General features: G+C 36.1%; 1 protein-coding gene across 4 annotated transcripts; it reads left to right on the forward strand.

Annotated features, from left to right (window-relative positions):
• Window positions 1–232: 232 nt before the first annotated feature.
• Window positions 233–27,037, forward strand: KLC1 (kinesin light chain 1). 4 transcript variants are annotated; one of them, XM_010081837.1, is made up of 15 exons: window positions 233–493; window positions 3,558–3,788; window positions 5,750–5,828; window positions 7,813–8,038; window positions 8,648–8,735; window positions 9,597–9,698; window positions 10,406–10,579; window positions 10,734–10,833; window positions 11,689–11,738; window positions 11,827–11,894; window positions 13,341–13,449; window positions 14,745–14,906; window positions 20,138–20,268; window positions 24,822–24,888; window positions 26,284–26,681. In XM_010081837.1, the coding sequence occupies exons 1-15, from the start codon at window positions 233–235 to the stop codon at window positions 26,347–26,349; spliced, it is 1,914 nt and encodes a 637-aa protein (XP_010080139.1). In that variant the 3' UTR covers window positions 26,350–26,681. The 4 variants fall into 4 exon arrangements, with proteins under 4 accessions (XP_010080139.1, XP_010080140.1, XP_010080141.1 ...); XM_010081838.1 differs by lacking the exon at window positions 24,822–24,888 and having other exon boundaries at window positions 26,284–27,037; XM_010081839.1 differs by lacking the exons at window positions 20,138–20,268; window positions 24,822–24,888; window positions 26,284–26,681 and adding an exon at window positions 18,774–19,401 and having other exon boundaries at window positions 14,745–14,879.
• Window positions 27,038–27,282: the final 245 nt, after the last annotated feature.

The raw sequence follows: 27,282 nt of genomic DNA on the forward strand, positions 1-27,282 counted from the left end.
GTTGTTTGGCTTATGAATTAGTGTTAATATTAACTCTGGAAACAGAAGCTGGAAAACTTGAAACACTGTTCAAACCCAGGACTTAAAACACTGTAAAAGTTGTTACACTCTGAATACACATTTCAAAATTGTATGTTCTAATGACTTTTTAAAGGAAAGCTTTATTCAGTTATAGAGAATTGCTTATTTGATTTTTACTTTTGGGTTAACTAGTGTACTCTTCCATTTCAGAATGTATGAAAACATGTCCACAATGGTGTACTTAAAGGAAGAGAAGTTGGAGAAGCTTACTCAAGATGAAATCATTGCCAAAACTAAGCAAGTGATTAATGGACTAGAGGCACTGAAGAATGAACACAATTCAATTTTACAGAGCTTACTTGAAACACTGAAATGTTTGAAGAAAGATGATGAAACTAATCTGGTTGAAGAAAAATCAAACATGATTCGAAAGTCACTGGAAATGCTGGAGCTTGGCCTTAGTGAAGCACAGGTAAAATTGCAGCAGAAATAAAGCATTTCAGACTTCAAATTAATTTTTGGTGTAAGAAAAAAAAATCATTATTTGACCTGTAACTGGAAATTTTGCACTAAACAGAGGTCAGTTTTGAAGAACTTACATTTGCCTTAGTGAATATGAACTGTGCTGGGACATATCTTATTATTTTATGTTAAGGAAGAAGACTGCTGTACTTAATAGAGGTGGGTGCTGGCTGTCTTGCTGTGTTGCAGAACTAATAATGCACTTGGTGTGAAAGCACTGAAGCTCATAACTGAGCTCCTCTTTACTTCAGTGAGACAGTTGCTGTTTTCTGTTTAGATTTTTCCACAGCCATAGGCAGGTAAAGTGTGAGCAGCTCAAGAACCGGAGCATTGGCATTTTGATTCTAAATTATTGCACGGGCAGGTCTCACTCACAAATAAAAGAATTTCCTCCAACCTTTGAGCTCTGGTGTAAGCTTAAATTCATGTTTTTATTCCCTTGATTCTGAGATTCTTTATAGTAGTTCACGATGATTGTGGGCTTAAGAATCTCTAATGCTTATTGAACATTTTACTAAACCAAAATTGAATCTAAAAACATCATAAAGGTTAAGCACTGAGTACAGAATCTGAACAGCTTTCACTGATGTATTAAAGAAAGGACTCTGAGCAAATTTATGTGATCTTAGTTGATGAAGGTATCATCTGCAGAAGATGAGTGAGAAGATGCATATTTAGCCAGGATGTCAGGACTACATTTACAGTCCAGCTTTAGTGTATTTTTTACTAGGTCAAAAACTTGGAACGATGTAATGCGATGTAGTCATCAGTGTTTGCAAGTTGAAAATGCCAGTGAGTTAACTTCATATTAATAGCCCTTATATTGAACTATAACTGTGCTCAGTCTTCTAATCTGGATTTAGCTATTATTGTTCGGTGATCTGGAAGTTGTGTGCATTGGATTGTGGTGAACTGAGCCCTGAGAGAAGGAACAAATATGGGTTACCAGACATGGGCATGTAGAACCCCTGAACATTATGGTACAGACTGTCAGGCCTTAGTATATTGGACAAGCTTTGATCTCTTGTATTGGAAGAAAATACTAGAAGATATATGGAATAAAATTGCAATAGTTGAGGTACCTTTAATGGGTGTTTGTAGAAGATCCGTGAGCGAATGAGTGGCTTCTCTCTCCTAACTTTGACATGGTAATGGGACTCTGAAAAGCTAGTTCTGATTCTTGGCTCTGTTGGATTCAGCAGCCTCAGTTGCAGATGTTACTGCCTTGTTTGCCTCATGTGGTGTTTTGTGAACTGTGGTGGTGAGGAGCCAAGAAATGTGCATTTACTGCCTTTGTTAGGAAAGCAGTTACACTTCAAACTACTACTCTCAGACCTAATAAGCCTACTATTCCTGTGTGCTTTGGGTTGCAAACATGTAGTATTTTTTTTTATCTGCAGCATTTAAAGTATGATCTGGAAATATTTTGTAGATGTTTTTGTGGCATGGATGTAGATCTGATGACCTAAGTTTTATTTCCATGAAAATGAAACTGACTTTGCTGAAGAAGTAATTGGATTTTTCTTCCAGTTAATTCTAGAGAGTAAGATTACAAAGGATTTTAGTTTGCCATTGTAGCTTGTACAATGTTGTTTGAATATGTTGACCCTATTACTAAAACTTTCCTAAATGTACTTTCTGATGTTACAAATGCCACTATTTGAACAGGCCAAGTAATTTAAATTATTAACAGTTTTGGATATGTAAACAGGTAGGTGCTGAAGTCTGGAGATTTGGACTGGTATTAGGAAATTGTACCTGGAGTTTTATCTTACCTGTATAGGAAAAAGTACTTCCTAGAAGCTTGAAGTATTTTTTTTAAACCTGAGTATGACTCATCCTTCTCCATATCCTGGGTAACCAGCTCTCCTGTTTCCTTCTGGAGAGGGCCCACATTTTCCCTTGTCTTCCTTTTGTTGCTGATGTACCTCTAGAAGCATTTCTTCTTGCCCTTGATGTCCCTGGCCAGATTTAATTCTATTAAGCCTTTAGCTTTTCTAACCTGGTCCCTAGCTGCTCGGACAATTTCTCTGTATTCCTCCCAGGCTACCTGTCCTTTCTTCCAGCCTCTGTAGGCTTCCATTTTGTATTTGAATTTGTCCAGGAGTTCGTTGTTCATCCATGCAGGCCTCCTGGCATTTTTGTCTGACTTCTTCTTTGTTGGAACATATCGCTCCTGGGCTTGGAGGAGGTGATCCTTGAATATTAACCAGCTTTCTCAGGCCCTTTTTCCCTCCAGGGCTTTATCTCATGGTACTCTACCAAGCAGATCCCTGAAGAGGCCAAAGTCTGCTCTCGAAGTCCAGGGTAGTGAGTTTGCTGTGCACCCTCTTCACTGCCCTGATGATCTTGAACTCCACCATTTCACGGTCACTGCAGCCCAGGCTGCCCTTGAGCTTCACATTCCCCACCAGCCCCTCCTTTTTGGTGAAGAACAAGGTCTAGCATAGGACCTCTCCTTGTTGGCTCCTCTGTCACTTAGAGAATGAAGTTACCTGAATGCATTCCAGGAACCTCTTGGCTTGCTTATGCTCTGCTGTGTTGTCCCTCCAACAGATATCAGGATGATTGAAGTCTCCCATGAGGACCAGGGCTTGTGAGCATGAGGCTGCTCCTGCCTGTCTATAGAGGGCCTCATCTGCTTGGTCTTCCTGGTCAGGTGGCCTGCAGCTGACTGCCACTATAATGCCACCTGTCCCTTCCCTCCCTTTAATAAGCTCTTGGTCAGCTCCTCATCTATCCCGAGGCAGACCTCCGTGCACTCCAGCCAGTTGTTGACGCAGAGGGTGATGCTCCCTCCTCATCTCCCCTGCCTGTCCTTCCTAAAGAGCCTGTATCCCTCCATTCCAACACTCCAGTCATTGGATCCATCCCACCACATCTTGGTGATGCCAGTAGTCTGAATGCTTACCAGATTTCACAGCTGACATAGGTTTTAAATAATAAGACTTTTATGTTAAATACAGGACTGCATTCTAGAGGAAGTACATCATGTGACACTTTATGCTTTTTAGGTAATGATGGCCTTGTCAAATCACTTAAATGCAGTGGAATCAGAGAAGCAGAAATTGCGTGCGCAGGTTCGCCGGCTATGCCAGGAAAATCAGTGGCTACGGGATGAACTAGCCAATACACAACAGAAACTACAGAAAAGTGAGCAATCAGTGGCTCAGCTGGAGGAAGAGAAGAAACATCTAGAATTCATGAATCAATTAAAAAAATATGACGATGATATTTCACCATCAGTAAGTAGCTGTATAGTAAAAAGTGCCTTACATTTATATGTGTTGTAATCTGCCTAGTTACCAAGAAATGACAGATAAAAACTTTTTATTTGTCTCTAACATAAACTTGTCATTAAAATGCTTACCTTGTACCAGTGTCACATAGCTTGTAGAAAGATTCTGAGATTTCAGTTCATTCTTATTTTAAGAGGGTGAATGTTTTAGTGTCTTTAGGTCATAAAATACATGAGGGTCAAAATCCATAAATGCTTATTTAGTATCATATTAGCTTAAAAAATATGAAGAACTGAACTTCAACCATTTCCTTCTGTAAATTCAACAGTTAAAATAAATGGGAAATGTGAACTATTAGAGATTCTAAGTACCCAGGGGACTTGGCTTATTTGCAAGAAAAATATTTTATTTTCATGTAACGAAATCAGTGTGTATCTTTTATATCTGTTGAGAATTTACACTAAGACAGATTGTTACTGAATCCCATTTCATGACCTTCTGCCATTGTGATCACCTGCACATTTTCAGTCATGTTTATTTAGCCCGTTGTGTTACGTATCCTTAGATTCAGAGAGAAAATAGGTACAATTTTAATTTACAGAAGTAACTTATCACTTTAAAAGACTTCTGAGTTTGCCCTTCTTGTTATCCTTTTATATTGTTTTCTTAAGTTAGATGGCATTGTAAAGAAAGATCTGATTCTGTGTGTTCAGATCTTCCCAGCTGTGTCTTGGAAAGAACAGTTTTTCATAACCAATTATTTCAGCAACATAATGGTTGAAAATGTATGTGTTTAGTCATGCTTAACTGACTGCTTGACTAAATCCTTTTTAACATATTGTGAGTAGGGGAGTTGTTTTTGTCAGTTGCACACAGAACTTTTCAGTGCTATTTCATGAGTTGGTAGTTGTAGCTGAATGCTGTCAGTGAAGCCTGTTTAGAAGACGGGCAGGAGGAGGGAATATTGGGATTTTTGATGTGCTAACTGTTGAACTGCAATCTGCAGATGGCCTAAATAGCACCATTATTTGAAGTTTAATTGGCAAATGGGGCAAAATAAGCAAAGCATCTTTGTAGTTTCACTAACCACATGGACAGTCTCTGTTGTTAGCCTTCAAAAATAGTTGGTTGTGTATACTCAGTATGAGGTTGGAATTGGCACACTTAAAACTATGAATTTGCCACCATTGAACTTCAATGCCAGCAGCAGCAGCAGTTACTTTTTCTCATCTGTGGAAAAAGGTGTCAGATGGAGAGCCAGAAAAATAGGAATGTTTTTGATCCTGGGTAGACTCCACATTTAAGAAACAGGATAGAGGGATGATCAGTTTCTTTATTTTGCATTATTTTTTTGATGTTTAAAATTGATATACACTGATGGATTTTGCAGAAATTACTATGGTTCCAGATGGAGACTATTGGAGATGAACTTCCAAGTGTTTTGTTTTCTTTTTGAACCTTAAGATCACAATTGCAAAATTTATTATTTGTGCAGGAGAGCTCAGAAATTGAGGCGACAGTTAAAGTTGCTGGTGTAGCTATTTTCCCCTTCAGGAGATGAATCTCCTTTTTCCTCTCCCTTGCTCATCTGCCACTGCATTTATGACTAAAAAAGTCCAGTGGACAATTCTGTGTTCAGTGGCGCTCACTCTGCACTGGGTACTTTCAGTAGGTATTAATGTCTCTGTAAGAACAGCAAATGTGTTCTCGTGTGCTTACATTGGGACTGAAATCTAGAAGACCTGGTTTCTATTTGTGGCTCTTCTGAAGGTGTCCTCTACTGTTTTGGGACAGAGTATGTCAATACATTTGAACATAAGACCTTCATTATACTTCTGTGATAAATGTTACTCTTGGCAATTCCTAAGTTCTGGATGTGGGGTTTTCTGATTGCTGATTACAGGACTGTCTCTATGCCTTACACAAACAAGTGTACCAATTTGTTTGGGTTTGGGGTTGTTCTATAGGAGGATAAAGATACGGATTCCACCAAAGAGCCTTTGGATGACTTATTTCCCAATGATGAAGATGACCAAGGACAAGGGAGTAAGTGTACTTCAAATATCAATGTTAGTGTATTTCTGAAATGCAGAATACAAAGATGCTCTTCACAAAAATGAATCTGTGCTTGGGCTCCTCTGGGACACAGGGGAATGGTGAATACTGTTAGAATAAGGAAGCCAGTTATTGATACACATTGTATACACTGATATGTATAAAACTGGGGCCTGGGTTTTTGAAGAGAACCTATTAGCTGTTGTAAAGTTCTTGAGACCGACTTCAGTTCAAAATTGATCCCACAGTCTTTCCTGTGGGCCTTAGAAGGGAAAAGGTTTGTTCAAGTGGCTGAGGCAGATTCTGAAACACTGAAGCTTTTTGATGGTCTACCTAGATGGTGAATTCTGTTAATGACCTTTCTAATGATTAGATTTAACATTTTGGGGCAGGTTTCAGTCTGAAGTCTTTCTCATATAATCTTTTGTTCTTTGCTAAGGTTGTCTTCCTTAGTTTTACTACTCATTCTAGAAGTATTGGCTTCATGTCAGGAGGACTGATGAGTGTGCGGTGAAGTTTGAGGTGGAAGTTTGATAGCATGTTTGAAAGAAGCCATTAATAGATAAACTTTGCATGGTGAAATGTTGTGGTCTTTGGGTGTAAAGCTGATGTTATTTAATGTATAGATATTGTAGAGTATATGCAGCATGCGAGTAGTACAGTGGTTCGTAGTAGACAGTTGACTGCAAAAAAACCCAAACCTATCTGAAGAGTCCCACCTTTGTAATCAGCAAGGTTTCGGGTTTCCTTCATGGGCACATACACAAGATACACTGCAGGCTTGATAGTGTGCTGATGCTATCCATACCCGGCAAAGGATGGAAGACTTGAAGAGTTTAGCATAGGTTAGTGTTGACTATGAACTCCATCCTGACCTCGTCCTTCTTTACATAGAATTTTGTAGAAGGGAAGTTGAATGGCAAAGCTGTCTATGTACCTGCGTAGTCCGTCTGCCTTATTTTGCTTTACAAAAGACAAGTTGACATTTCAGTAATTTCCTTGACCTCCAGGAAGAATACTGAGATGCTTCAGTGCTTTGGTCGGCAGTGGTAGTGGCTGTAGGTTTGGAACTGTATGATTATACTGACGTAAAAAGGCTCCCACTTGCTCTGAGAGTGTTTTTTGCTTAATAGAAAGGAGAGAAGAAAGTCAGACTCACAACTGGAGCCCTTTTCCTGTGTGTTCTCTAGAATTTAATGAAAATGAGTAAGAGGTGATTTTCTCAGTTTTCCTGTAAATCTCCCAGGGGAAGAGAAAAGGGATAGTAGATTTTTTTTTGGGAGTGGGAGGGTGTGGGTTGCAACAACCAAAGGTTAAGAGCTACTAGAAAACAAGTAGCTAAGCCTGAGGGTTAGTAAGTAAAAACTAAAGGTTGACCCTGGCTTTGATGACTCAGTGCCTTTTCTCTTGCAGCTGTTTTTTGTGGCATCCAAGGTGTTTCAGTCTTTTATGTGCCAATCTTAAGTATTCCTTGGTGTGGCAAACAAAGGGAAACAAAACAAAAAAACCCACAAACGCACCCGTATGTTCAGAGAAGGAGAATAAAGGAAAAAGGATAAAATAATTTGAGCTTTTCTGCAGGCATTTGGCTTGTCTATGTTAATGTTCCTTTCCACAGGGAAATATCGGTATTTGTAAGTGCAAAATTATGATATATAATCTTGAGAATTGTTAATGATTTGCTGAGCTGAAATAATTTCCTACTTTCTTCATTGGTTTGTTACATTTGGCCCTTTAAGCTAATAGAAGTGTAAAATAATATTAATGCAATACTCGTCAGAGTATGAAGAATAAAATGCTCGTATTTTTGCTGTTCAAGACAGCACGGCTACTGTGAAGTATGTTCTAATACTCTTGTATTGTATTGAAGAAATGAAATTCAGTGAGTCTCCTTTTGTGTCATTGAGCAGTAATGTTAGATACTTTAGTAACAGTAATCTTTTAAACAGCTTGAAATCTTGCCCATTTCTTTCAGTTCAACAGCAGCACAGCAGTGCAGCAGCTGCTGCCCAACAAGGTGGCTATGAAATTCCAGCAAGATTAAGGACCCTTCATAATCTTGTCATTCAGTATGCTTCCCAAGGTAGATATGAGGTTGCTGTACCTCTCTGTAAACAAGCTCTTGAAGATCTGGAGAAGACTTCGGGTCATGATCATCCTGATGTTGCCACTATGTTGAACATACTTGCTTTGGTGTACAGGTTTGTGTACTGACATAGATAAATATCTGTTAAATAAATAGTTAGTGTTTGGCTATAACCTGTTTATGTTCAGACTAACGTTTTTTGACTGTTGTATTATTTTCCATTCCCATTTGTTTTTAAATTAAAACCTTCAGGAGGGTCCTGCAATATTTATATGTCTCCCTATACTAAAAGTCAAACAAGTTGCTGTGGTTTTGCCGATGCCTTTTTTTTTGAGAGTGAAGCTATTTTTGATACTTTTTGTCTACTGAGGGGGGCATGTCTTGATTACCCACTTATAGATAATCTAGAGGTATAAATTGGACAGCAAGTGTAAAAGTAGTACATGCTAGTCCTCAACCAGCAAATTACTTTACAGTTGCAGGCTTCAGGTTTTTAGTTCTTGATTTCTGAATATATTCTCAATTACTGTTCTTTTGTAGTAGCATCTTTAGGCCAGTACTGAAGTCAGCTTCATTTTGATGACTTTCTTTTCTGAATCCTCATTATTAATTATGACTCTTTAAAATTTAGAGACGCATCTTTAGGTCAGTACTGAAGTCAGCTTCATTTTTATGACTTTCTTTTATGAATCCTCAGTATTAATTATGACTCTTTAAAATTTAGAGACCAGAACAAATACAAAGATGCAGCAAATCTCCTGAATGATGCCTTGGCTATCCGTGAAAAGACTTTGGGCAAAGATCATCCAGCGGTTTGTACACATGCAATATCATATTTTTGTTTGTGTTTTTCACTGAATTTTTTTCAACTCATTCTGATATTAAACTCAACAGGAAAGTTTTTAAGACCTGGCTTATCTCTAAACAGTACAGGTAGGAGGCCACAATGTAACATTCTTCATTTTCTCTTAAATGTACCTGTTGGGCATTATATTCAGTGCTGTTTCACCACAAATGACTTGTACATACTTGATTTTTTGGATTGCATGGATTTTCTATGGGAAATTAATTTGTGAAGAAAGATTTCAATTTGCTTACTCAAATCACTTTATTAAACTCAGATTGAAGGTGTGCTTCTGATTTGTTTTACTGCTGCTTTTAAATGAAACATAAATCAAGCTTTTGAACTTTAAAATTAATGTGATATTTCACTTCACGTAGCCTGTATGAATCAGGGCAGCTCTGAGTATAGATTTGAGAGGTAACTTTGTAAGAGAACATATGGCTGCTTTTAAATGAAACATAAATCAAGCTTTTGAACTTTGAGTTTAAAATTAATGTGATGCCTCACTTCATGTAGCCTGTATGAATCAGGGCAGCTCTGAGTATAGATTTGAGAGGTAATTTTGTAAGAGAAGAACATATGAAGAAAATGTATGCACTAAGTGACATTTCCACAAATGAAACAAAAGTATTTAATGATTTAGGTTTTTTCCTTTCCTTGTTTGTGTATGTATGCATTCAGTAATAATTATTTATTCATTTGCAAATTTCAAGAGGTCTGCCCTGTGCATGGAAAATTTGAAAACATCAGTGCATTGCAGGTGTGTTCATTTGTCAGATATTTATACCCATAAATTCCGGTGTAATTAATATTTCTCTACTTGTGACAGGTGGCAGCAACTCTAAACAATCTTGCAGTACTTTATGGTAAACGAGGAAAGTACAAAGAAGCTGAACCATTGTGTAAGCGAGCTCTGGAAATCAGAGAAAAGGTACGAGTAAAATAATACAGCACCTTTGAATGGATTTTTTGAGGCAGGGGGTAAAGTTAAACACTTTATGTGTTGGTTGGGTAGATCTGCCAGATAAACCACAGAGTTAGCAATGCCCTGGTAGCTATCAGTGTCTGAAATTCAAACCCGTAGTAAATTCCAGTAGTCCTGCAGAGCTGTCAGAGCACTCTGGGTATATTCTAAATTCTGTATTTTGTAACTAACCTTCTTTACCTTTTTCTTTCCCCTTTGATAGTTAAGTAATCTTTGATTTGACAAGAGCATTGGAATTAAAAATGGTACATGATATGAATTTTTTTTAAGTTGATTATTCTATGACTATGTGGATATTTATTCTAGTCCATGAGACTGAATGCCGGCATCTTCGGGCTTCTTTGTATAATATGCTGCAACAATGTTATTACGCTGCTTACATTATTATTCTTATGAATTGTTAGGCTTCTTTGTATAATATGCTGCATACAATGTTATTATACTGCTTACATTATTATTCTTATGAATTGTTCTGCAGATTTCTCAGTTGGTAATAGAATTGAGTAATTTTCATATCTTTCAAATGCACATTTGAAATCCTCATGCTGAATTGACAAGGAATAAAAACTAAAGGGGTATTTCTAAATAATGCATTTCTAAACCAAGATAATGATGATTGGAAAATGTTTCAATACAAGGTATCTCTTTTTCAGGTTCTTGGGAAAGATCACCCTGATGTTGCCAAACAGTTAAATAACTTGGCTTTACTATGCCAGAACCAGGGTAAATATGAGGAGGTTGAATACTACTATCAGAGGGCATTGGAGATTTACCAAACTAAGCTGGGACCAGATGATCCAAATGTTGCGAAAACAAAGAATAACCTGGTAAGCATTCTATAAAGTATATCTAAGAAAAAAGAAAATTTCGTGATGAATTGAAATGCACCTTTATTCAGCATGTATTGTGTTTATTATTTATCAAGCTAAATAAAACAGTGTGCTGACAGAACTTTTGGGTTTTTTTTTGTTTTGTTTTCAGGCATCCTGCTATCTAAAACAGGGCAAATTTAAGCAAGCGGAAACTTTATACAAAGAGATTCTTACTCGCGCTCATGAACGGGAGTTTGGCTCTGTAGATGGTAAGAAACTTAGTACCTGGTTTTGAATATATGTTTCATTTTTGTAGTTATGAAATGAATTCTGCAGGAAGTTAATTGTATCCTGATGAAAATTGTTGTCTGCTTGAGAGGTAACCTTAAAAAGTGAGACGATAGATGTATTGAAGTACATTCATCATAAGAAAGCATTTAGATACAGCAGTAATGTTTGCTTCAAAGGGAGAGTTTTTCTTACATGAGGTAGACTTGGTAGATTTATGTTTTATGGATGGCATAATTTATCTTATGCCCAACCAAACCCAATTTTGGTATTTTTACAGAGGCAGAAAAATGTATGTCACTTTCCAGTCACAGGAAAAAGTGCAGGATTTTTAATGATATAATAAATACATTGTTAATGTGAGCCCTTTAAAGAATGGGGAAAATACCCTTAAATTGTGAATTACACTGTACATTGAAGTCAAGTGCATTTTATCAACTATAAATCACAGTGAAGAATTTTTCATTGCATTCTGTGACAGTAGCATATGCACCACTTAATAGATGTCAAAGTAGTTGTTATGATAAAAGAAATAAATTCATGTTTACCAGCATAGACCTAGGCGCACGACAAATCGATGGCAGCGTATACTGACTTCAAAGCTTCTCAGAAGTAACTGTTTCTAAGTTCAGATAAGAAAAGACAGAGTTGTAAAACCATAAAAGAAGAGGTGCATGTTTTATTTATGTGCTGCTTGTAGTATGGATGCTAAGATTTTTTGTGGTGCTCATAGTATAATTCCCTGGTTCACAACTTCATTGCAGAAGGGTGAAAATCAAACAATGAATATTCTGTAGTTCTGTACGTCTATAAAATATTTTCTTCTGTTTCATCAGATGACAATAAGCCTATTTGGATGCATGCAGAAGAGAGGGAAGAATGCAAAGTAAGGCTGTTGTCATAAATTCTTTTTGGAGCTTTCACTATTGAAGAAAAATAACTGATTTGTAACTTAAATGTTACTTTTGTTTTAGGGAAAGCAAAAAGATGGCACATCTTTTGGAGAATATGGTGGCTGGTACAAAGCTTGCAAAGTTGACAGGTCGGTAACTTCTTTACAGGACAAACCAAACAACATGCCAATACCCAGAATCCAGAAATGTCAGATTAAAGCATGTTTAAAAATGAAACCAAACCATCTGCTTGCTTAGAACTATAAAAACAAAAGTATCAAAAATTCAGGCCCCAAGACTGGGTTTCAGGAACATAGTAGCAGTTTTCAAGTCCCAGGGCTGTGTTTAATCTAGGCTGGTTAGATCTAGTAAGTGACATAAACATTCACCACTTGTGTTCTTGGCAGCCCTGCATGTGGAAGCATAGGTCACTTTTGTCTTTGTTGGTCGGTGTACGTGCTCTCCCTGCACCGGCAAGACCTCTAGGGAGGGCCAGAAGCAAAAAGAAGACTGTGCAAATAAATGAGCCTTGGGTTTTCTAGCTGGCACAAGAAACAAAGTTAAACTGCTACAGTTCAGCATTATTTGAGTTTCTAGAGCTTGAAGAATATAGTTTTGTGTGAATGAAAACGTGTACCTTCAAATGGAAGAAGAGAAGCAAGGACTTCAACTTGGATTATACTTGGTGAAATATTTTTTTGTTTGCTTTAATTTTATTCCTTAACTGCCTTTTTTTTTTTTTTTTTTTTAACATGGAGGTGGTACAATGTAAGAAAAAACATACACCTAGTACTGATAATGTTCAGTGAGGTTTTTTCATTTCTTCAGTGTTTGAATTCTTGTATTTAACAAGCAACAGAACCTTTATACCATTGAAATCTGCTCTTTTTTTCTCCATCCTGAACTTGGTGCAATGTTTTGCTGGTTTGTTTTTGATGTACTAGTTCATTCTAACGCATCAGGAAATCTTTTCTCTGCTGTTACTGGAGCAAAACTTCAAGCAACGATACTGTGACTGAGCTAAGTCTCATTGTGTCGTTGATTCAAAAATGTGTTGTTGGTGTGCGAGACTTCTTTGTGGAATGTGTGATTTTTATTTTTTTTCCCCCTTTTATTGTTCAAGCGTAGTTTGAATGCATAGAAACTGCAAATAGGTAATAAGTGAAAGCTGATGAAAGGAACTGTTTATTTGTTTTGTGACTGACATGCTACAGTAATGATCACTGTATGCATGAGTAGGCATATTTTCTGGAAGCTTCACAATTATTCAGTTAGACACACTCATATTGAGCTAAATTTTCACCTCAAGATGCATCTGAGAAACAAGGATACAGTGCTCCAGTTTTCTCTTGAGTAGGTCTAGAGCCTAGTTACACTTTCAGGGCTGTTGACTAATCATCGTGTGAGCCATTAATGCACATTGAATGTTTTTTCCATGTACATACAGTATAGTATATTTCAAGAGAGATTTACTAAAGAATTAAAAAAATATGATAAATACTGTATTAATTTAACTTTTGATGAGTTTGTGATTTGAGAAGACTTTTGTGTGTATATATGTACATAGACTTCTTTTATTTTTTTCCTTTGAATAGTCCAACAGTAACAACTACCTTAAAGAACCTTGGGGCACTTTACAGACGACAGGGCAAATTTGAAGCTGCTGAAACATTAGAAGAGGCAGCAATGAGATCTCGTAAACAGGCAAGTATGAAAATGTGCCTTAATGATATTTCTACATTGTGATTGTGCAGATTTTCAACAGTATGTATTGTACATGCAGAATATATAAATTTTTAGCTATTCAGTGTCTGGTGCCTGGCATTGCCCTCTAATTTCAGTCTGAACTGGTGATAAACTGTTACCACCTTAACATGCTTTTCTGCACCATACAGCCATGTGGAAGTGAAAATACATGATCATTGTATGTTGGTTTCATGCTTCCCTGTGTGCAGAATTCCATTAGGGAGGACTATTCTGCTCTTCATTAGTGGAAAGCAGCTATGTGGGAACCAAGAACCTAATTTCTCCATGCGACTAAAACAGCTTTCATTTTTATTCATGTACTTTTAAGTATAATTTTGGCACGATTTTCACTTTCTGTATTGTGGTAGGCTTTATGAATTTGTTGCACAGATGCCCTGCTGCATTTGCTGCTAATGTTGCACAGTGAAAGATGCAGAGTATTTTCTTCTGTGTAAGCCATCCATTTGGGAACTCTTCCTGTCAGCAAAGACCTTTTATGAGGTGGAATAGGTTTATTTTAAAGAAAACAAAACTGAAAATAAGTATGATTTGAGCTTTGTTACTTTCTAGTTTCTGTGTTAAGGATTTTGCCTTTAAGTGCAGAGTTTTCACAGAAGGTATTTTAGCACTTTTAAGATATTTAAAAGATTACTTGGAAATTGATGGGCATTCTTTAACACAAAGTAAAAATATTTTATTGACCATATATCTAGTCTGTTCTATTGCAAGCTTATTTTCTGTTTTATTTCTTTCTGAAGGATAAATTGTACTACTGTGTCAAGTGTCATGTGTCAGTATCTTTAAATAACACAACCTGTGTCTTGGATATTAGATATTCAGACACTTGTAACGTTCTTTCCAAAGGCAGTTGAATGCTGCACCATTTGATAGGTGAAAAACTGAGAATTGCATTGGCTGTTCACAATGTATAAAATGCTTAAATATTAAGCTGGTGGCCAAATGGCCTTAGGTAGGTGACAGGAACACCATGACACTTTGACAAGTGATAGGGAAGGAGGAAAAGAACGACAGGTCACTGAACTCTCAAACTACCAGACTGTCCGCGTGATGCTGTGTTGATTCCTGCAGTGTATAAAGAGCAACTCATCTTAACTGCCCTTTGAAAGCAGAATCAGAGTGAGAGTTATGAGTTGGTTTGTCCTCTTTCTTGATACAGTTATTGTGTCTAAATTGTAGATTAATACAGCTCATAATAAAAATAAAACCTTTTCCCTCTTTATCTTAATTCTCAGGGTCTTGACAATGTTCATAAACAGAGAGTTGCTGAAGTGCTGAATGACCCTGAGAGCATAGAAAAAAGGCGAAGCCGAGAAAGCCTCAATGTTGATGTGGTAAAGTACGAGAGTGGTCCTGACGGAGGCGAGGAAGTGAGTATGAGCGTAGAGTGGAATGGGGTAAGTACAGTACACAGTTTAAGAAAATAGCCTAGATAAATTATCACCATAACAGCTATGGTTGTCCATTCACCAGCCTGTCGTGTTTTCAGTAGTTTCTTGGTTGATCTACTTTGTATTTTGTAATTTTGCAGAATCAATTAAGAAATGAAGAATAACATCTTGTTTTTCATAACATAATGTAAAAAAAAGTAATATTTTAAAATTTTAAAACAACCTTTCTGTTGTTATTCTTAATGGTGAAATTTCTTCAAGAATCCCAAGCAGTTGTATTTAACTCTTAAGTTGCTTAATGCTGATTGAGTGTCCTGGTTATGGTCTGGTGTAAAATTGCTTGTCAGCGGTTTCTGGTACAAATATTCTGGCAATTCACTTACTTTTGCTTTTGTCTTCTGATGCCATATTTGCCTGTGTTTTAAATGTTTCTTTAAAAGTACTGCATCTGTTGGAATCACAAAGAACGTTTGCTATGGAGATGTATTAAGTGTTAGCATTTCTAGAGTAAATTAAAGTGATCAGTCTAACACTAAAATAATTCCAATCTCCTACTTACCCAACTTGTTAGAGAAAAGAACGCAACTTTCCAAGCTGCTATACAATCTGTTTTAAGAGGCAGTGCCATAACATAATGTGATTGTAACCTCACATTTCTTAAGTGAAATATAAATATATTTCCCATATTGTAATTTGGCTGGAGTCAGGGCTTGTTCCTATTTGTTTCCCATATATTGGTTTCACTGTATTAACGCTAATTGTCATAAAGTAAAAACATATCTATAATGTGATTACATATGCATTTTTCTAACCATTGTTTTCCATTAGTTTGAAAGACAGCGCAAGCTTTCAGTTAGTGATCTGGCTTATGTAGTTGTTTGCTTCTGTCACCAGCTTTCCCATGCTTTATCCCATTGCCGGCAATGGGATATGTATTGCACCGTTAACTGACTCCCAGCTGCAGTTCTGCTGAAAATGTTCTGTTAGATTATAAAAGTGATGTTGCCTGCTTTTGCTTTATGGGAGGGGAAGTAGCCTACTTTGCAATATTGCGTGTTCTGAAGTTTCATTTCTCTTATGGTAGCAATCTTTTTTTTCTTCTTCTTTTTTTTTTTTTAGTCACATGAGACAAAGTTTAGCATTCCAAAGAAACCTTGATAGAACACATACTGCTGTAGTCTTAAAGGAGAATGTTCTTTCCATCTTTGCTTTTGTCTTTTTGTTATTGTTTTCTTGGCATTGGTGTTCTCAGTGCCAAGACAGTCAATCAGCATCTATTGTGAATAATACTGCATCATTAATAAAGCCAAAGTAAGGTTGGATAACACTTCTTTTAATTCTCATTTTGCCCATTCAGCATTAGAACTGTGTACTGTACTCCTCCCTTAATTTTCACTGTACTTTGCATGACTATATGTTCTAAACGGATTAAACTTTTTTCTGTTATTGACATTAATTAAACAAGCATGCAGGTTTTGGATTGGAAGGGCCTTCTGGAAAAGCAATAAGACAGTATTTCTAGGTCAATATTTGAATCAAACTCAAGTGATAAAATTTGTTGATCTGAAAAATTAAATTTTGACCTCCTAAGGCAAATGCATTTTTCATTTTTAGTGTGCTGAAGTGGCATTTCTTTAGTCTCATCTTTGTTATTTCTTTTTTCCCCTCTTAAGAGAAGGTATTTTGTATTACGTGTTTTACATAAAGTGGGCAACTCTCTCTCCCTCTACCCTGCTAGTGTTTCTATCTCAGTGCTGTTCTTCCCTCTACTTGATATTTATATGGTGTAGGTTTTTTCACCCTTGCTTATCCCCTCCAGACAAAATATTCTGATTCATATAGCAGAATTTTTTACTTCTGTGCATAGAGCCTGAAGAGAGGCCTGCCTTTTCCATTTAAATTCTTCTGAAATGCACAAGCTGACTCATGTTCTTGGCTGCCAGAGAGAATAGGTGGAGTGTGTAAAGCAGCAAACTTCAACTAAAAATTTTTGTTGGAAGATTTATTGTAATTAAGTGAATTCCATATGTAGATTTATGCTCTTATAAAAAGAACTGTAATATCTGTTGAAGTAAATCTGCCATTGACTATTAAAACAGACATGTTAAGTGAGGTTTTTGTAGTGCGTGTTTACGTGTTTCTTATAAAGTCCATCCCTTAAAGTTAACTGAAGATACTTGAAAATGCAAATAAATACTTGGTCTTTAAAATTCAAGGTAGAAATCCCAAGATTTGTATCCCTTATTTGTATATAAAAAATGACAGTAGGTATCTGTAATTGGTATTTTTGTAAATTGATCTTGCAGCCAGTTGGAGGACAGATAAAAATCTTGGTGGTATGATAGTGCTTAATTTCAAATAATGTTTTTAGTGTGAGGAAGTATCTTTTATTATTCTAACCCATGTGCTTCAAAAAGACCAGCTTTTGGGCACATAAGTCCACTTACAAGAGTGAAACGAAAGCAGTAAATTTCACCACCATAGACTAGCTGATAGGAGTTGCTGTTGTTTAGTAAGAATTGTCAGCCAGTCAGAGGAGCACTGTAGCAGACAACTATGAAGTACAGGTGATGATGATGGTGGGAAGGTGTAAGCAAAAGTCATAAGGTGGTTCTCATTCTGAGTGACATAAAAATTGGCAATTAACCTTTGCCATAGAAATGGATATGTCTGATTTTTTTGTCTGTTTACGCTGGATTTAGGGATTTTTTAAAAAATCCTAAGCTCGTGTTTTAAAGGTGTTTTGTTAATCATGCAGTCAGCATTTGACATGGAAGTTCAGTGTTTTTATTTCAGATTTGAAGTACCCAAAAGCTTGTTTGCTTATTCCTAATGTGCTAGTTAGCATAATAAGTTATACTCTATACCAAATTTGTCTTGCCTTTGTTCTTGGGTCATTGTCAGTACCATAGCATCACTGGTTTAAGACCATAGGAATAATCATCCCTTTCACTCGTACTTCTAATTGGAATTTAGACTTAAATTTATTCAATCCTGCAAAGTTGAACTCTATTTTTAAAAATGTGAATATTATATGCAACTTAGTTTGAAACATACTCAGTTAAATCTTGATTTTCTAATTGCTTAGGAGCAAGGCATTTTGCCACTTCCAAGAATAATTTAAGTTACTGTTCATTCCAGTTGCTATAGGTAAAGGCTCTCAAAACCATTATCTTAAGCCTGTCAGTAATGGTCTCCTTACTTAACCAAGAATGAAAAGTATGTAAATTGAACCACAGCTTATATGTACAGGTGGATTCCTTCAGCTGCCTCACTGCATTAGGGAATGTACAGAAGTTTCCACTTGGACAATACATATACACACATATATTCTAAAAAATACTCATGAGGTCACTTGCATTCTAATTCCTTAAAGGAATGAACAGAGTTTTGTCTGGAGGTTAGGGGAAGACTCTTTCTTCTTGCAGTTTTGTGTGGAGGAAAATTCCTGACAGAAGTTAAAGCTGAAATGAATGCACCTTGCTCTGTTCCTTTTTTTCTGTTTTTTTCCCCCTTTATTTTTGTGTTAATGTCAGCTGAAAAAAAAGTCCTTTGTTTACAGAATATAATACTGAAGCTATCCCTTCTTAAAGGTGTTCTGTATTTTGTACAAATTCAAACTTAAAGAAGGCACAGCATCATTTGTGCTTGTTTGTAAGTCACATATTAGTGATATAGGCGAAAACTGTATAAAGATGTACTTCCTAGTAGAGAGCCTGCGCTTTGTACTTAAGGGCAGTCCAAATACTTACTCCGGAAAAAAATTGTTTTGAATGTGACCTAGAAATACTGTAAAGATAACTGTTCAAAATTGAAAACTGTTGAATTTTTCCCAACAGTTTCATTCAGTTTTTCTCTCTCCATTTCTGACAGGCCTAGATGCCTTTTGTGATTCTTATACTGTCTCCTGCATGACGGGCGTGCACCATCTTCAAGCTTTAACTTCTCTCTTCAGTACTGACTGCTGTGTTTTAGCAAACCCCTTAAGATTCTTGTCAGAGCTACACTTCCCTGTAAACTGGCCATTCCTTCAGTGCTGGTGTCTTTTTTTGGGTTTTCTATTTCTGTACATGTGTAGCTTTGCCAGATATGTATCTAGTCGTACAAAATGTTATTACAACCATTTGCTGTGTAATACATTAGTAAAAAAAAAAAGTAACAATGAACTTTATAAGTAGCTGTTCACTATGGAAAAAAGGTAGTTAAAAGTATCACACAAGGTATTATTGAAATGGCATGATGGTGATCTTTACAGGAGAAAAACAAAACAAAACCCGTAACAGTAAGGCATGTTCTCCAAGTGCTTTAAAATGTATTTAGAGACCTGTTACACGGTTAACATCAATATGGAACTCTGGATGTCTTCACTTATGATTATTCTAAAGTAGCATTGCTGTTTAGTCTTTGTGTGAGATTTGGGTTATGCTTTTCTCTACTAATCTTGGTGTTCAGTGATTTGTGTATTTGTCTTTCTAACTTCTAATAAACTCACTCCAACTCAGGTGTCTGTCTTTGTCTGCTTAGTAGACTTTACTTTCTTCTTTCACAATTCTTCTTTCATAATCACATAGGATTTCTATGAAGTAGGAAGTAGTCACTTCTAATCTTACTAAACTGTTGGGTTTGGTTTTTTTTAAGAGTAAAACGTTTAAAGATAGAGTTATGGTCAGTGGAAAGTTTCGTTGGATCAGCACAACAGTGTAAAACATGAATGCAATGTATGAAAAATTTATTTCATCATGTTTTACATTTTCTTTGGTGAAAGTTAAACAGAAGCATAGGAATGTAACAATACATGTTTCTGATCAGAAATCTTTTTGTTTAAAGGCTTTTAGGATTAGTTAAACATGTTTGCAAGTAATGTAGATGTTTAGAAAAAATAAAATGTTTTTTCTTAGACTCTGATGGAATGCTTTTGCTTGGGGCTTGTACACTGTTAACCACGATGCACTTACATGAAATGGAAACATGGTGATGGTGAATTGTTTGACTGCTTTGGTGGGGTTTTATTAATTATTATGAATCACGGCTTGAGCATGTCTTCATGTTACAAATCTTTGTTACAGTTTGGAAGGAACCCTTTTGTTTTGGTAAAGTTATAGCTATATGTGTTTAGGTAATTGTACGAAGTAGATATAAATAGCAAATAACTTTTTTAATCTATGAAATGTTTTTGGGCCAGGTTTGCGGGAGGGCGACAAACTCTTGCACTTTCACATTTGTTCAATTTTTTTCAGGATGGCACTGGATCTTTAAAACGCAGTGGTTCCTTTAGCAAGCTTCGTGCTTCCATTAGACGCAGCAGTGAGAAGCTGGTTAGAAAGCTGAAGGGAGGAAGTTCACGAGACAGTGAACCAAAGAATCCAGGGTAATTATCTATTCTTAGCTGTGCTGGTGTGCCCTCATTCTGTGCCCTCCCTGTAGCCTAGTGCAGTGCCTAGGGCATTGTTTTCTTCGCTGCTTAGCTAACTGCATTTCATATAGATTCTATCTTAAAGAAAAATCAAATAGGAAAGAATTTCTTAAACTTACAATGGAAGTTCTGTAACATCTGAGGAATTATATTTGCTTTTAAGAGTTAACTCACTTTTAACAGTGTTTTTTTCCCTTTTTACTGCTTTAGCAACTTGAAGAAGAGCCTCATAGAATTGTTGATAAATGTTAGTTATCTGCAAAATTCTTCTTTTCACACAGCAGTGAAGAATAGCATATGTTACTGATTTTTACAGTAAAAGCTTGAATACAGTAAACCCACAGCTAACATTCTTGACATAGCTTAATGTCTTGCTGTATTATTGATACAGCTTTACATATTGCTGTGGGTATAAAGAGCATTACCGACTTGAGTCCTTCTCAGTTTCTATTTTTGGAAGACCCAGATGTCAGAGAGCAGAGGAAAATGTTGAAAAACTTGAACCTAGTTGTGCATCTCATTCACGTTTTGGCCTCAGTGAAGTCAGTGGTAAAAATTCAAATTTTAATGAATCTGACTCTTTCCTATTTACCATATGATTTGGCTGTATGTAATATTTCTGTTAAATGCATAAGAACATTCATAATTTATTGGCTGCTGCAGAGAAGTTGAAATCTTAAAGTGTACTATGGTTTTTCATAATAGCACTTGTAGGTGTTCCCCCTCACTCCCAACTAATTGCAGTCAGTTTTGCAGGGTTTTTTCCCCTTGCTGTGGAGAACTGGAACTCGTTTAGTTGACAGGAATCTGTGTGACAATGTGAATTTGAACTTATGCTTTAAAACAGTTAAACTGGAGAACTTGGAGTAACTTCTGATGGAGCAACTAGATCTATAAGTAATATAGTAGATGATGGTGATGGTAGTAGTGAGTGATCTGGGGGCTCAATGTGTTTTTGTACATGCTCCAATTAAGTTTTGCCTTATTGTTTTTATGCGGATGTAAAACATTGTGTACAGTTGCAATACACATAGAATACTCTTCCTTGTGTGTCTGTTTCAAATTCAGCCTTGATCTGATTTTTAGAAATGTTAATTAAAATGTCACTCTCAACAACAAGAGACTTGATGTTGAAGGCAATGAATCAAATTCAAGGTCAAAAATCCCTTTGCATTTATTGATACATTATTTAAGAACTGCCTCTGAGGTGACAGGTTGGGAATAAACTGTGAACAACATGTAATTAGAAGAAAATATGTAAATGTAATATGCCTTAGGGAAAACAAGCAAGTGTGAGCCAGAATAGAATAAAAGGGATTTCCTTCTTTGTCTTCAGTATCAACATTTTTATACGTTGGTTTTCTGTTTCTATTCAGTTTTGTCTAGAGTTCATACATCATAGTTCAGGTATATTCTTTTATGAATAAGTGCATATATTCATAGTGAATTTTGCATTTTCTCATTTTTGAGATACATGGAAAGGTTTTCAGTTTCTTAAAAGTCAAGAGTTTTATTCCTTGTTCTCTGTAGTAAATAGAGCTAACTTTATCTGCAGGTAAAGTAACTGTGATTATAGGTGTAGTAAATCATGCTTATGTATAACTGAAGACATTTGGCTTTGCAGTGTCCTGTAAGAACTCCTCTGCCTTTCTATTGTCAGCACTTCAGTAGTGTCATTTGACCAACGTAGCAATAATCTACCGACATTAACTATTTTGTGGGGTCTGTATCACGAGATAAGATTTCCTCAAATGAATACATTAATGTGAAACAAATTTCAAAACAAAGTAATATCTTTTTTGCTTTCCCTTTTTGACAAAATATTCCTATTTTTTAGATGTCACTGTTCTCAAAGAGTAATTTATTCTTAAAACTTGAAATAAGAGTATTGCATTGACAGGCTTTTCTGTAGATATGCATGTTAAGTGTGTCAGACAGTAAATATTACAATTTCTGTTCTTGTAAGATACAGAATTTTTAAAATCCTAATTTATATTTGCATTTGTTAATAAAAACAGCTAAGATTCATGGTAGTAAACAGCAACTTTTGTAGATCATGAAGCATAGCTGTACATATTACAAGAAGTCATTTTAATTTCATTTTCTGAAGAAACTTCAGTAAATAGAGTTTTTGGTGTTTTTTTTTTCTGCTTGAGTTTAATAAAAGGGATATTAAATTTTTATCATGCAAACCTTAGGGTTTTAGTGTGTTTGATAGCTGAATATTACAGTACTGACATAGCAGACATATAAATCATTTTTGCTATGAAGTCAGCCACTCTAGGTGGAAGACTTCTGTGCCTCCCTCCTTCCCAGTACACCTCTGCATTCCCTGCCTATGTCTCTATGAAAACTTTATTTTGAAACTGATTTACACCTGTTACTTATACTGTGCTTCTGTAAATAGTAATTGACAGTGCTGGTGTGATTCTGAGTGAGAAATACTCACATAGCAATACATTAATATCACAGCATGAGAGACAGACTTATTTTTTCATATTGTTGCCTGATACATAAAGTTGAAGATAATAAAGTGGAAAATTCATCAGGGAAATTGTTTCTTTAAAATCATGCAAAAGCCTTTTTGACAAAGAACAAATCTCTTAAGAACTGTTCTTTGAAGCATGGTATCAGTTTGTTCTTTTTTGATCATATTTCAGATTTCAGTTCCGCAGTAATAGCCTCATCATACAGCAGAACAGTTAAGATTTGTAATGTAAGAGGAGGGAAAAAAAAACAAACAACAAAAAGCTTTCATTATTGCTATTACTTATGCACCGGGAAAAACGGCATGTGATCTTGCTATTTGGGCAGTAATGTTTCTAACATGGAAGCAATTAAAAGTGCGTTTGCCAGACTAAAGTTCATAAGTATGCTGAATTAAAAAAAAACAAAACACAACAACCCACACAAACAAACTAGTATCGCACATGTGATTTTTTTTTTTTTTAATTAGCATTTCAGTAAGAACCTAAAAATACACGTGTGAAGTTTTACTGGTGAATTTTCTCCTTCCCTGGGACGTTTTCCATAAACCTTTATGCTCTTTATGAGATCTTTATGTGCTGTTTTGTTTGTGTTTTACAGATTAACTTACTTTGACTTCCATATATAACCTCTGTTGTACCTGTTGCCTTGAATAAAGGAGAGGTGTATACCATGCATGAGTCCTTGCTTTGTTGTTGCTAACACTCATGACAAATATTTTAAATTGTGTGCATTCTAGCTTTGGAAGCTTCAGCTTTAATGCTAGGAACAAACAGTAAGCCTGTGTTATGTGGCAGCTGTTGCCTGTGTGTGTTAGTGTTTTGGTTCATTATTCTGCTAAGCCTTTGCTTTATTAAAGCATTTAAAACACATGCTTGACTCTGACTGTTAGTAGTCTTGCTTCAGTAGGAAGAAAAACCGGTTAATATCTGGTGTGATCTGTATGGATAAACCTTTCCATGTTACTGGAAGGCATTTGGAAACTTTGCATCAGCTAGTTGACTCTTCAAAGCTATAGGTAGCACTGCAGGACTCATTGTTCATCAAATACATATATTTAAAGTCCTCATTTTGTAGTTTTGGAATAGTTAAAAGAGCTAGTGAAAAATTGAAGCACACCTAGTACATTCTAGACATTTTGGGATAAGGGACATGAGGTGTTCCTGTTGTAGTCACCAGGATGATGGGAAGTTTACGGCTAATCTTGAATTTCACTACACACACTTTAAAATATTTTTGTTAAATTTTGCATATGTTTGAGAAATGTAGGTAAATTATTAATCCTCATCTCAAACACCAGTCGATATTACTGTTAATGCAGTGATATTTTGTCTGTCAGTAGCTCCTGTGTAGGCGATTATTATTTTTTTTTTTTCCCTTATCTGTTGCTTTCAGTACAGTATTCTAGGGTGGTTGTTACCACTGCTCAGTGTTGTAAAGCCTAAGCATAACCAAAGTTAATAACATCTTGTTTCCCTTCACTTTGAAATGTTTTAAATAAAAGATTTTAAAACGCTTTTTGAAATCGATTTCTGGAGACTTACCTAGATGAGGCAAAAAGTACTAATGTTTGTTGTAGCTTTTCTAAGTTAAATGCTGCCTATGTGACAAACTTATGCATGTTTCACTTTTTTTTCTTAAAATGTTTGAATGTTTTGATGCTTTTGTAAGAAGCTGCATAAGATTGAGAATTAGCTATTTAAAAATCAGTGCTAAGTGTATTAATCTGATGTGCTTTAAGATTTGAGATTTTGAGTTTAAATTAAATTAGTGGCCTGAAATGTTTAAGCTCTCAAGAGCTTGTAAATTTTTTTTGTTGTTTTATATATAATTTAGAACCAAATATAAACATATTCTAAGTTATGTAGTTATCTTAAAGGGTATCCCTCAGATCAGTTTGGGGGCATTGTTCAAACTCCCTTAACTGTGCATTGCTCATTGTTATACTTGTGTTTTTAGAGCTGTTAGTTTTCAGCTATTCTGATCAGTTTATCCTTGCATGTTCACTGTCCTGGTTGCAGCATGAAGCGTGCCAGCTCTCTGAATGTTCTTAACATGGGTGGCAAGGCTACTGAAGATCATTTTCAAGTAAGAAACCCTACGATATTCTTACAAAAATAGATATCGTTAGTAGGGTTTGGGATAAAAATAATATGATAAATTATGAAACAACAAATTCCCAGTGATTGGCAAGATCCTATTTCAGATGTTTAAAACGTATGCTTAAGGCATCATTCCATAACACTTTTGTGAATTATGCTTAATTTTAATCATGTGATTAAGTCCGACCAGTGAAGAGCATTGGCTTTTATGATATCAAGCAGTCTCTGGCTTTGGATGTTCTAATTATTACAGTGGATATGAATCTTCGGAAACCTTACGTTCTTGTAAAGACTAACAAAAAATCCAAGAACTTTTAAAGCCCAGTTACCAGCTATTTTGTACTTCAGCCCCTTTATTGCAAAGGCCCCGATCATCTTAATTGCTGTATATTTTCAGATTCCCTTAAATGTGGCTTCAGTTGTTTCTGAGGTTGTACAGGAGCAGTCTCTAGAAGTTTGTCCGATCTATGTTATGCTTCTGCTCATATAAAACCTTATTTTGCTTAACCGTATATGGTGTGCCCGATTGCTACTTCCCATTTCCTGTTTTAACCTAATAAGTCACTGTTTCTTATATTGTCAAATAAGCTAGCAATGTTTTATGTTCTAAACGCTGCTGTGTATTTTACTAACACAGTAACTGCAACTAATTTTAGGAAGATAAAATTGCTTCTGTGCTAACAAAACTGTATGTGAGGACCTTCATCACCGTTTGACCTAAAGTAGCACGAAAGCCCAAAGTGTGGCTTTCATTTTACTGTTGCGTGGCGTAAGGGTGTCTTAACTATATTATCTCTAATGAACGTACTGCAGAGTTCTCTGTGGTGGGAAATGTACACAAAACTTTGCTTAGGGTGACCTTCAGCCAAAAAAAAAAAAAAAAAAATCCAGGGTAAAGCATAGTTCTTTGCAGCAATAGTGCCAAGGTTTCAAAATGCCATGCCCTAGATGCCCCTAAACTGGATCTTTAGTATGTAATTGACGTGACTTCCAGAAGAGTGATTTATTGTTTGTGTGTGCACTGTGGTATTAAAATTAGTTCTTACTTGTGAACTTTTGTAATTCACCCATTATAGACACTCATGGCAATTCCCACAGTTGGGCTTTTGCATTTCTGGTAAGACTTGGGTCAGGATTGTAAAGGGTGTATGTACTTATCAGCAGATCTTTTCAGTATTGCTAGTTGAAAGTTGGGGGGAAAAAGATGTTCATTAGAATACGGGAAAAAAGTCCCCCTACCCAACAGGAAGAGGCCGGCTCTCCATAGTTCCTCGTGTTTATTTGTTCCTCTTCCTTAAAGGTAGTAGTTTTGTTTATTTGCTTGAACTTTCTGGACATCTGCTTAATTTATTTGTTTGTTTGTTTTTTCCCCTTCACACAGGAACGAAATAATTGTCTGACAGACTCGAGAGCTCTGAGTGTCAGTCATACTGATTTGGCGCATTGAGGTTCTGGGACAGAAGCTTTGTGACTATTCCTTTGTGAATAAAGAAGCACTGAGACCTTCAAAGCTTTGGTTCCCCATCATTATGTATAGGAACACCTAGTTTGTAGATTTGGGTTTTTTCTAATGGACTGCTGGTTTTACTTTTCTAAATAGAGCTGATCTTAAACACAGCATTAGTGGGTATTTTCTTCTAAAGGAAAATGAGAGAGATATATATTGCTCATTGCACTGCTCCCATTCATGCTACTTATGTTGATTTCTTTAATAGATCTGAATATTACAGCAGCCAAAAAAATGTAAAAATACAAACATATTTAAAGCATACCAAAATGCAAAGGTTTTTGAAATTGCAAGCAAAATTAAATGTGTAGCAGTAAATAACACAGTGCTGGAATGAGAAAAGGATAAATTTATGTGCATTACTGTATAAATTCAAATTGACCATACTGTGTTGGTGGGGCTTTCCTTTGCACCACTGATATAATGTTAGAAACCTTAGCTGGCAAAACAGCACTTAGACACGGCTTACTTAACCACTAGACCGAGCTATTAAATTTGACAGAAGAGATGGTTGGGGTTACATTACATATAGATATCATGATACCTGTGACCATAACTTTGATACTTGTTGATGGAAGTCTTAGGGCACAATAATCAATGGAGGTAGGATGGTTCACGTTGACCAGGAGACATGGAAAATGTTTTGACCTTCACCTTGTATGGTTGAAGAATACCGACGTTTTGGACTGCAACTGTCCCAGAGCAGCTGCTGTTGCTCTTCAGGAAACATCAAGCCTCAGGTTGACTTTCTTGCTTGTCCACTGGAATTCACAATCCCATTCTGTGTTTGCTGAAAGAGCTCCAGCATTTCCTTATGCCAATCCCAAATCCTGCCTTTCTCCTAATAGCTGGTGACAGCAGAAGCAGGCAGCT

Source organism: Pterocles gutturalis, unplaced genomic scaffold (genome assembly GCF_000699245.1).
Source record: "Pterocles gutturalis isolate BGI_N339 unplaced genomic scaffold, ASM69924v1 scaffold1389, whole genome shotgun sequence".
NCBI classification, from domain to species: Eukaryota; Metazoa; Chordata; class Aves; order Pterocliformes; family Pteroclidae; genus Pterocles; species Pterocles gutturalis.

Coding starts and splice junctions, on each gene's coding strand:
- KLC1 (XM_010081837.1), top strand. CDS start 233: ATGTATGAAAACATGTCCACAATGGTGTACTTAAAGGAAGAGAAGTTG. Junction 5,829..7,812: donor AGATGACCAAGGACAAGGGA/GTAAGTGTACTT, acceptor CATTTCTTTCAG/TTCAACAGCAGCACAGCAGT. Junction 13,450..14,744: donor CAATGAGATCTCGTAAACAG/GCAAGTATGAAA, acceptor CTTAATTCTCAG/GGTCTTGACAATGTTCATAA.